At 54.7% G+C, this 11,337-nt stretch overlaps 1 protein-coding gene across 1 annotated transcript in view; it reads left to right on the forward strand.

The window, feature by feature from the left end:
- The window catches only part of PHGDH (phosphoglycerate dehydrogenase), a 32,397-nt gene extending 23,628 nt beyond the window's left edge, over positions 1 to 8,769 (forward strand). The window contains exons 8-12 of the mRNA XM_043575975.1: positions 1,283 to 1,435; positions 5,019 to 5,151; positions 6,115 to 6,245; positions 7,307 to 7,544; positions 8,466 to 8,769. Coding sequence (XP_043431910.1) covers positions 1,283 to 1,435; positions 5,019 to 5,151; positions 6,115 to 6,245; positions 7,307 to 7,544; positions 8,466 to 8,620 — 810 coding nt within the window. The 3' untranslated portion in view covers positions 8,621 to 8,769. The remainder of the gene's footprint in view (positions 1 to 1,282; positions 1,436 to 5,018; positions 5,152 to 6,114; positions 6,246 to 7,306; positions 7,545 to 8,465) is intronic.
- Positions 8,770 to 11,337: the final 2,568 nt, after the last annotated feature.

Here is an 11,337-nt window from a genome sequence, read left to right on the forward strand (position 1 = left end):
TTGTGATCTGAGGAGCCCTCGCAGAGCTTACTACAGAGACAGCCATGTTGTTTTTTGCAAAACTCAGATGTTAAATAGGACCCAATTCCTGGTCGCAGGCGCCCTCCACTGCTGCCATGTGGATAACTTCTGGGGAGACGGCGCCACAAATGAGTTCTGAGGTCGAGGACCTGGGGCAGAGAGAGGTCACTTGGGGCAGGGTGCAATGAATGTATTGGTGCAGGTCTCTGATGAAATGAATCCCATTGCCAAGAAGACGTTCCACCCAGTGTCCATTGGCTTATCCTCTCTTTAGGGAAGGAAACGAAGCCTGAGAATAATGGCCAGAAGTGTCCCCCTGGTCCCGAGCATGGGCTGCTCTTTCTGTCTCTCCACGGGAGAGCTGGAATGATGGAAAGGGCATTTCCACTTGGATGCTGTTGGCCTCTCTCAAAAGCCCTGCCACCAGCATCAGAGATCCGGGAGAAAGAGCAGGGATTTTGGATTAGGCAGCTGGAGGTTGCTGGTTACTTGCGGTGGGGCCTTGGCGGGTCCCCAGCCCTCTCTGAGCCCTGGAGCACTCACTGTGTCTTCCCTGCCCAGGGACACAGTGCCTTGGGTTGGTACTCCCGGTCATCTTAACCAGACGGTAAGCTTCTCGAAGGCAGACTCACGCCTGGCCATCCCCCAGCCCAGCACCTTCCTCTTGCTGTCTTTGGCCTCCTCATGGCACTTGCTAATATGTGGACAGCACTCACAGGCCCAAGCGGCCAGACAAGAGACCTGAGTGATGTTCCCAAAGGCAGTGCGTTGTGCTCAGTGAGCCGAAGGGTGGGAGGGACACTGGAGGGTGGGCAGAGGGGCTCGGGTGGACCGCCGGTTGTGGTGACAGCCAGGATGTGACACCTGTGCAGAGAGCCTACTGTGTGAAGAGCTGACAGTCCGTGCTGCACGGATTCAGGGGAAAAACCAGTAACAGCAACACTGGCTGACAGCCTCCTGAGTTACTGGCACATAATCTGCACAGCAGTGTTACCGGATGGCTGGTATTAGCCCATTTTATAGATGATGAAACCAAGGCTCAGAGAAGTAGGCGGAGATTTACCCGAAGGCGCATAAACTGGTGGAGCTGAGATGCAAATCCCATCCATCCTCTGTCCACTCTGCCGTGGTGGGACATTAATGAGGAAGCCGGGCCTGGAGACCAGCAACCTGGCAAGACTGAAGTAGAAGGCGTCATCACCCCTGCCCTTCTCTCCGGTTTCCCTGGGCAGCCAACCAAGAGGTGTCTCTTTCTGGGTAGGAGCCACCGAGGGACCGCGCCTTGGTGGACCACGAGAGCGTCATCAGCTGCCCCCACCTGGGTGCCAGCACCAAGGAGGCCCAGAGCCGCTGCGGGGAGGAGATTGCCATCCAGTTTGTGGACATGGTGAAGGGGAAGTCCCTGGCGGGGGTGGTAAGTATGGCCAAGTGGGGCTGGAGCCCAGGGTTCACGGGGAGGAGCAGGAGCGGGGCATCTGGTTTTGGGGAGTGGTGATAGCTCCTGTGAACAGTAGTGTGCCGATCTGATTCTGCTCTGGGAGCAGAAGATAAGGAGTCCCCTGAGCCAGGCCTGTGAGTGGGGTGGCAGGAGCCGCCCTGTCCCAGCCTTGGTAGCTACAGCCGGGCTGTGGGGAGCAGGCTCGGCACTGCTATATTGTAGCCTTGCTGCTGAGATTGCTGCTCTTCCCAGGGTCTGGGCTCCGGAGAAACGCTCCTTTGTTCTCCACAAGCCTCGGGAATGAAGGAGTGTGGCCTGGGTGATGCTGGATAATGCTGGATGCCGTGGGGAGTGGCAGCTGGGGGACCGGCCGGTGGAGAAGCTTGTCAGGGTCCTCTCTCCCCTCCAAGGCCTGAGTGCTCCTTGTCCCATGTCCACCTTAGAACCCTGGGTGGGGCGAGTCCCCAGTCCCAGAATGAACCCCCCCAAGCCCCCTCTGTTTCCCCAAATCATGGCCTGGTGTCCCTACTTCCTCTCTTAGCTCATACTCAGCCCTTCCTGGTACATTTTGCCTCCAAGCTTAACTTAATTAACTTACTTCCAGTCCTGTCTCAATCATTCAGTCTTTGGATGTCCCTTAAGCTCCAGTGGGTACCAGAATCTGTCCTAACCCTGTGGGGACACCGATGACTAAGGAAGGCATAGCTCTCTTTCAGGGGGGCTTGCCACCCCTTCACAAAGACTTGCTTGACCTTTCCAGTCCAGTTTCAACCCATTGGCAATGGACCATATTCTCCCTTGTTAAGATCTCATGAGTTTATATCTTTAAGTTTATCTCCCTCCAGAAGGGAGCCAAGGCTGGTCCCCGACCTTCCTGGCTGACCCTCAGCCTGGGGATTTTCACAGCCGAGGATGGAACCATAGCAGGAGAGACACAGGATGCTTTGTTCAGCCTGCCAGCCCTGGTTTGATAGCCCAGCTTTCCGGGCCACCCTGCCGTCTACACCCTGAGGGAGTAAGGGAGCCAGCTGCTCCCCTGAAGGACCGACCCCATCCCCCGCCCCCAGGGCCATCCTGGTAGTCAGCGACCACACTTGGCCAGCCCAGCTGTGTGCCTCTCCCCTATGTATTCTGCGTCACTTGGCTCCCCAGAGTGGGGGGCACTTTCTCCCTTTGCACATCTAGTTTCTGAGCAGGTCCCCCCAGGTGATGCGCTGGGATCTGGGCTGAGGCCTGGGCAGTGGCCAGTATCCACCAACTGGGGCTGGGCTTTTCTCTTTGTAGCCCTTTGCCAGGCATGCGTCTGCCCACCTGTCACAGCCCTTGGGAGTTCCCATGGTGTCATTAGGTCATGGTGGCATTCCAGGCCTTTTCATGCTGGGGGCTCCTTACCAGCTCCATCAAATGGAACCACAAGCTATTCCCATCTTATATCAGAGGTAAACTCTCTTGGTCAAAGTAAACTTGGGCAAAAAATTTTTTTTAATTATTTTTAATGTTTATTTATTTTTGAGAGAGAGCGCAAGGCTGGAAGGGACCGAAAGAGAAAAAGACACAGAATCCGAAGCAGGCTCCAGGCTCTGAGCTGTCAGCACAGAGCCCGATGTGGGGCTCAAACCCACGAACTGTGAGATCGTGACCTGAGCCGAAGTCTGAGGCTTAACCAAATGAATCACCCGGGTGCCCCTAGACTTGGGAAAATTTAAGTCTCACGCAAAGCGTCTGGCTGTCCTGCGGTAGGCTTTTGGAAAGAAAGACATTTGTGTCACATGGGAAATCTCTCCCCGTGCATCCACTTCAGTTTCGTTCTGTCCTAACCTTAGACACAGACTAACAGTAGGGTCAGGCGCCTGACTCTTGGAGCCCTTCCGCTTGTTCTGTGACCCTGCAAGGAGCACCCCTGGGTTGGGTTCCGGCAGGGGCTGCCCAGAGGACACTTTCCTCCACGTCCTGCAAGCTCAGCCCAGCCCGCTGGCGGGTGGCACTTCCGCTCTGCTCCTGGCCACTGGGCCTGCCTCGTCCCACCTCCTGGTTCACTGCTGCTCTTTCCTGTGCCCCTTGGAGAGGAGCAGGGGAACCCTGCCACAGGAGCCCTCGAGCCAGGATGCCGCCCGCGCAGAAGGGTCTGGTGGGAAGCTCTGCCCCCTGGCTATTTCCAACATCAGCAGCCTGTTTGATTTGGATCGAACCCCAGGTTTCAAATTAAATCCTTCTTCAATTCTTTGGTTCTTTGTACACGTTGAGTCACCAAAGTGGCCAATGCTTAATTTCAGAGCCAGACCATCTTTTTTCTTTTTTCTTTTTTCTTTTTTCTTTTTTCTTTTCTTTTCTTTTCTTTTCTTTTCTTTTCTTTTCTCCTTTTAAGTTTATTTATTTTGAGAGAGAGTGCATACGCAGGGAAAGGACAGAGAGAGAGGGAGAGAGAGCATCCCAAGCAGGCTCTGTGTTGTTAGCACAAAGCCCTACACAGGGCTCAAACTCACAAACCATGAGATCAGGACCTGAGCTGAAATTAAGAGTCAAATGCTTATCCAACTGAGCCACCCAGGTGCCTCACCCTTTTTTTTTTTTTTGGTAGAGTTTATTTACAGAGCCAGACCATCTTGAGCCACAAAATGGAATCAAAATTCTGACCCAGGACAAGCTGGCTTTGTTATCAAGTTCCTGGTTGGGGGTCCAGACCTACCCTAGACTTCTACCTTTAAAAAAAATTTTTTTTAACATTTATTTATTTTTGATAGAGAAAGAGAGACAGAGCACAGCAGGGAGGGGCAGAGAGAGAGGGAGACACAGAATCTGAAGCAGGCTCCAGGCTCTGAGCTGTCAGCACAGAGCCAGGCATGGGGCTCGAACTCATGAACCACGAGATCATGACCTGAGCCGAAGTCAGATGCTTAACCGCCTGAGCCACCCAGGTGCCCCTAGACTTCTACCTTTAGAAGGACACATGGCTTTTGCCCCCTTTAGCTGCCCAGGTTGCCTTGTGGTGGGCCAATGTTTGAAAGGTGATAGGATCATCAAGAGTATGTGAATTCAACTTCACAAATTGTGATATTTGGTCAAAGTGATTAATGACCATGTACACACACACTCACTGTTTTTTAATTGAGGTATAAAGTAAACAGGAAGGCATCCTGGAACGACCTACCACTCTAGGTCCAAGTGATCTGTGACTTGCCATACAGCTTACGTCAAAGACCCACCTTCCTACTGTGCCGTCCGGACCCTTCCCCAGCACAGGAAAAACCAGTCTCCCACGGCGGGGGAGGGGGGGGTGAGGCTGGCACTGTTCAGGGACGGAGACATTCCTTTATCCCCCTTCTGGAGATTTGGAACGGTCTTAGCCTTTTGTGTGCTTTTCTGGCTCTACAGCAATCCCCAGCAAGTTATTGTCTTGGTGGCTGATGGAAGTTGCCTTCCCTCCCAGCCCCTCAGGCACACGAAGCAAGGATGGGTCTGTGCCTTTTGCTGTCTACGTGGAGCTGTGGTTGGTAGCCGAGATGGGCAGACGTTTGCCCCTCCTTTTCCTGACCTTAGCTCTGCTCCCCTTTCTGTGCAGGTGAACGCCCAGGCCCTTACCAGTGCCTTCTCTCCGCACACCAAGCCTTGGATTGGTCTGGCAGAAGCTCTGGGGGCACTGATGCGAGCCTGGGCTGGATCCCCCAAAGGGGCCATCCAGGTGGTAACACAGGGTGAGCTGGGGACACTGCAGAGGGAGGGGAAGAGGGTTGTGTGTGCAGCAGTTCAGCGACAGTGAGGGACTGGGAAGCAACTTGACCTGGTGTTGTGACCCCATGTCCCACGTTATGTCCGCATATGGCTCACTTGCTACCCAGTGGGGAAAGAGGGGAGAGGCGCAGAAAAATCACTGGGAAATACATGTGATTTTCACAAGTCACGTTTGTATAGTATTTTTAAGATGTAGGTGTTCTGGGTGCCAGAGAAACCTCCACAAGAGACAGAGTTTCACATGAGAGGCCACAGGATTGGTGGAGGGAGTCCCAGATTAAGCGACAGGACCTTTGATTCTGGGTTTGGCCCTGTCGCTTACCTGCTGTGTGACTTTCCTTTCTCTGAGCCTTGGGTTCTTGACCTGTAAAGTGAGAGTTGGGGTGGGGGGTGCTAGACGAGGCGGTGGGACAGTTCGGGCTCTGTGACGTAGTAAGGTGGGTCCTTGGGCAAGCCGATGGCCCTGGGGAGCAGTTGATCAGCTGGGGAGTGGGCATGAGGACAGTACTTGAGGTCTGCCCTCAGGCTCCAGCCACTTTTGCAGTGGGCCCAGCTTGTGCAGATGTGGTGAGAGATGGGGGAGGAGTCTAGCTCCCCAAACCCTGCCGCGGCTTGCCCCCCACTATGGCCTGCTATGCATCTGCTCACTTGGGGAGAGCTCGGGGGTGGTTAGACCCTGAGCACTGCCAGTAATAGGCAAGGTCAGAGCCAGGGGATCCCCGGAGAAAACAATTCGGGGAACTGGGTGGCAGTTACTGGCTCTCTGCCCTCCAGAGGGAAGCAGAGCTGCCCTGGGCAGGGTGGGGGGTGGGGGGGACAGGGCAGCGAGGAGGCCGCGACCCAAAGCTAGGCGCCAGTGGTCTCCGGCCCGCGGCTCCTGTGTTGTTCACCAAACGGTGATCTTATGATAACTTCTCCGTCCCCAGGAACCTCCCTGAAGAATGCTGGGAACTGCCTGAGCCCCGCGGTCATTGTCGGCCTCCTCAAAGATACTTCCAATCAGGCGGATGTGAACTTGGTGAATGCCAAGCTGCTGGTGAAAGAGGCTGGCCTCAATGTGTGTGCCCCTCGCCCCCCCTTTCCTTTCCCTCTGGGCCCTGCCCTTCTCTCCCTACCTTTCCAGAATATGCTTACAGCCCTGCTCATTGAGTGGGAGCCCCGAGTGCAGGCCCCGTCATTGACACTGACCGTCTGTGATAGGCAGCCATCGTTTCTCTGTCCGCCTGCCTCTGAGTGTTGCTGAGTGAACCCAGCCCTCCTGATAGTGCTTTGTGTATAAGTGCCCATGAGAATGGGAGGCCGGAGCAGCACCCCTATTTTACAGCTGAGGAAGACAAGGGGCCAGGCTGCATCTGGCCGGAGGCTGGGAGGTAGACCAGCAGTCTCTGACTCCTCTTACCATAGCACCCAGTTTCTTTCTTTCTTTTTCTTTTCTTTTTTTTTTTTTTTAACATTTGTTTATTTTCAAGAGACAGAGTGTGAGTGGGGGAGGGGCAGAGAGAGAGGGAGACACAGAATCCCAAGCAGGCTCCAGGCTCCAAGCAGTCAGCACAGAGCCTGATGCGGGGCTCAAACCCACCAACTGTGAGATCATGACATGGGCCGAAGTCAGACGCTTAACCGACTGAGCCACCCAGGCGTCCCCATAGCACCCAGTTTCTTGATTAGCTTGCAAATTCTGGAAGCTTCCTACACGGCCCTCATGCCTCCCCTTTGGTGTCTTCCCCTCTGCTTCCCTTTTTAGAGCACAGCCTGCGTTTCTCAGCCAGCGGGAACTCCCATGGCTCCCCTCTTCTTCTCCTCCTCCACTAGGCTGCGGAGTCTATGCAGGAAGTGGTGGGCAGGGCGGGCCGCCCCCTTTCTCCTCCTTCCCAGCTCCCAGCCTTTGCCCGCACCTGGCAGATCTCTCCTTGCCCTCCCTTGACGGAGGCCGTTGACTGTCCCAGGAAGCTAATGCTCAGGGACACCTGATTGGGCCCATTGGGCCTCTCCTCCGGCCCTGAATCGCTGAGCATTTTGACTGGCCTGGAGCGCTACAGATCAGCAGTGAGGTGGACACAGGGGGGGATGCAATGCAGCCGGCAGGCATAACGGAGCCCCCTTGCCTTCTCCCCACAGGTGACCACCTCCCACAACCCTGCTGGGCCAGGGGAGCAGTGCTGTGGGGAAAGCCTGTTGACCGTGGCCCTGGCAGGTGCCCCCTACCAGACTGTGGGCTTGGTCCAGGGCACCACGCCAGTGCTGCAGGCGCTCAACGGAGCTGTCTTCAGGCCAGAGGTGCCTCTCCGCAGGGGTCTGCCCCTGCTCATCTTCCGGGCTCAGCCGGCTAATCCTGCGATGCTGCCCACCATGATTGGTGAGGAGGGGTTTGTAGGGCTGGCCTGTGCCCTTGAAGCAGGGGCGAGTGTGTGTGTGGCACGGGACTGGGGCGGGGGGGGAGGGGGCGGCAGTCTCCGCTGGCATTGGGCTCCATGGACCTTTGCCTCCTGTAGCCCCTCTCTGCCCCTCAGGGCATTTCTGGATCTGCAGCACACAGTGGGGGGGGGGGGGGGGTCTGTCTTGCCAGTTCCCAGAATATTTGGGAAGTGGATACAGAGTTCAGAGAGAAAGTGCCTTATCTCAGGTCACAGAACCGTGGGCCGGCGGTAGGACCCCAGAGCCCCTACTGACTGTCCTGCTCACCATATTAAGCACACAGCGTGGACGTGCCTGGAGAGCTGGGTCCCAGGCCTCTGGACCCAGGAACTCTGAGCCTTTGAGTGTGGCTCTCCTGCCTGCGGGCCGGACGGCAACCCAGCCTGTGTAGACATCCGCTCCGGCAGTCGTGAGCATCTTGGACCTGCCCCAGGCCTCTGGCACCGAGACACTGGGAGTATTGGAGCCCTTCCAGGTTTGGCTGAGTGCATCCACAGACCTCAAAGGGCCTAATTTCACCATCCTTGCCAGCTGACCAGAGGCACTTTCCCCTGCTTTTCTCCTTTGCTGTTGGTCCAGATAAAACCTACAACAAGCAGTCAGGAGAAGGCTTGAAATCTGTGGCTGGATCTTCCCTTCTCTGCCTTGCCTGATGGTCAGGGTGTTCCTAAAGAGTCTCTGGATAGCGAGGGAAGCTGGGCAGGTGCCCTGGTGAACTGTCCCTTGGCTCTTTGATTCTGAGACTATCACCCCCTATTGCAACTTTGATCACAGGAATCCAGGACTTCCAATCCTGCTCCCTGCCTCTTGCTTCTTCCCCCATGCCCCGTGCCAACCAGGAGTTTGTCTGTCTACTTCCCAGGCCTTCTGGCAGAGGCAGGAGTGCAGCTGCTGTCTTACCAGACCTCGATGGTGTCAAATGGGGAGACCTGGCACGTCATGGGCCTCTCCTCTCTGCTGCCCAGCCTGGACGCGTGGAAGCAACATGTGACTGAGGCTTTCCAGTTCCAGTTCTGAGCCCTGGGGGCTTTTCTGAAGAAAACCTGCCCACCGTGACCAACAGAGAGAGGAGATCCACATCTCTCGGGCCGACACTGCTTACTCTGCAGACCTCAGCTGACCTCTGTAGAGCAGTGAGAACCACCCAATAAAAAGCCTACCCCAGATCGCCAATGCGCTGCTGTTATTACCCTGAAGAGCCACCAGAGGGCACCCGCAGGCAGCCGTGGGCAAGGTTCGGCTGCAGGAGGGTAGTGGGTGTGGCGGGAGATTGGGGTGAGCAAAGTGCATGCCTGGGTGTGTGCTCAGAAGAGGGATCCCTCTCTTGTCTGTCTCTCAGGTTATTCAAGCGCATTTTTTGCAGGTAGAAAACTCGGTATTTCAGAATCCTGTGGTATTTCAGATCCCTTCCATCTGGGAGTATACGTGCACGTGAAAAAACAGAATTCCTCAAACGGGCACGTTACGCACGCAGGCTAGGTGATTTGCCTAGGAGGAAGCTTAAAACCCGGGCCATTCCCAAAGAAGTCACCATTCAGTGGGAGGGACAGCACACAGAGGCCACTGGGTGTGCTGAGGTGTGTATGAATTCATGTTGAGTCCAGAAGAGGCATGATTTGAGCTGAGGGTGATATCCCTGAGGTGTTCGGAAGGTTTCATAAGGGGAAGAAAGTAAGTTAAGGTATGAGGCATGAGAATACTTGCGATTTCACAAAGCCAGCTCAGAACGGGTTGGACAGTGTATTACTTGACTTTAAAAAAGAAAAAAAAAAAGATGGTTTTCATGAAACATGACAGAATGGCACTCTCTGACCCTAAGGGCTTTACCTTTTGATGGTTCCTCCCCTTTAGGAGGAGATGACCTATACCTACCTTGGGCCCAATAGCATCTGTTTTTGAGGCTCCCATCTGGACTGAGAAGGCCTGGGCCAGGGCTGCTGGTGGGCATTCGCGGGAGCGACCCCCCACTATGGCCTCTTGAGTGCTGTGATTGAGTGAAAGGCCCAGGGGAACCGCCGGGGATGGTGGCTGTGCTGTGTCTGCAGTGCTCCGAGAAAAGGGTGGGCCTTCAAGGAATGTCTAATTCTCCTAAACCTTTGTTTTCTCATCAGGAGGAGGGATGGGTGCCTCAGAACCCCAGTGAGGATTAAAGCAATTAACATGGGGTTTCTGGGAAGTGCACTTGGTAAATACGAGTTTCTTCATCCCTTTCTTTGAGAGTAGACGGCAGGTCTCCCTCAGTCTCTTTCACAGAATCCCATGCACCAACGAGGCCTTCCCTTGAGGCCACCGATCCTAGAAAAGCAGGCTGAAACTGATCAAGTTCCAAAGTGCATTGAAATTCGAACTCAACATTCAGTCTCGGTGTTTTTCTTCAAAACTCTCTGGACACACCGTACTTGGTGCTCAAAGGTGGTCAGAACAACTTCTGGGAACTCTAACTACTGGAGCATCTCTAAGTGGCTTTCTAGCCTTGGTGGCATGAAAAAGCATGGGACAATTTCCTTGCATCGTCTTGTCCCACGACCATCCACATAACTTCCAGATCCATAAAAGCAAGACTTGCAAACCCAGCTGGCGCCACACAGAGGATGTTGTTTATTCCTCGGTGTCCCTCTGTGGTTTGTGGCATCTCTGTACACCTCACTTTGGAGAGCAATGTCATTCTTGTGTATCTTGACCTGGAAGAAGAGGCGTGCCTTCAGCTCTCTGATGGAAGCAGTGGGCTGGCCAGTCTTCACGTCTGTGTTGATGCGTGTGCATCATGTGATGCATTCCTGCTTGAGGCATCTGTAACGTGGCTTGGTGCCCTTACCTAGTGATCCTTTCATCCTCTATCCTGCTCCAGGTCACCCAGGGCAATTTTTTTTTTTTTCCTACACAGGGAAATCCTTTACCCACCAGCCCTCTGTGGACAAATAAACCAATGATAGTAGCAGACTTTAGGGTGAACGTGGGACAGGGCAACTGAAAATCCTTCCCTCCTGTGCTGACCTTTCATTGGTGGGGAGGGCTCTTTTCACAGCCAGCAGGTGTCAGTTTCAAGGAAGTGCTCCCAGACCCATGAGAGGAAGGCCCAGTGCTCTCAGTGAAGGAGGGGACTTGCATGGGGCCAGGAACCTCTGTGCAGTAGATGCAATGACCAATGACACCTTGGGTGCCCTGGGTTGAACCAGGGCTGATAACCGGCTGGTGTGCCAAGGGCACAGGCAGCATCTATTCAACGGGTCGGCATCCTGATATCCTCGTTGTTAAATCTTTTTATGATCACACCCACATTGTGTTCACATGGCTCCTGAGTGGAGGCAGGCACCAGCATCGGGTGATATGGAAGGTTCTGGTTGCTCAGGCCAGCAGAGGCAGTTTCAGCACTAAAACCCCACAGTGAGCTCCATTTGGATAGAAGGCAAGGAAGGCCCAGAAACTCTGATCTCAAGAACTCCGGTGAGTAGGGTTTTTTCCCCACCCCTACAGACGCCACTCCAGAGACCTTAGGAAAGGCATATGTTGTCCCGCCAGGATTGCCAACTAGACTAAGGGCCCCCATACAGCTTGCCGAGGGGGAGCAGGCAGCAGGGTTCAGCAAAGAGGGGCTGCTGAGCCATAGCCCCAGCTGGTGTAACCGGAGGAGGTCAGCACGCGCCCAGAGAGGGCTGGGAAGTCAGCTGATGCTGTGTTAGCTGCTCAAATCGGGGTTTATCTCAGATTTTCTGGTGCCTCTTGTGACACGAACG

Source organism: Prionailurus bengalensis, chromosome C1 (assembly GCF_016509475.1).
Source record: "Prionailurus bengalensis isolate Pbe53 chromosome C1, Fcat_Pben_1.1_paternal_pri, whole genome shotgun sequence".
NCBI lineage: Eukaryota > Metazoa > Chordata > Mammalia > Carnivora > Felidae > Prionailurus > Prionailurus bengalensis.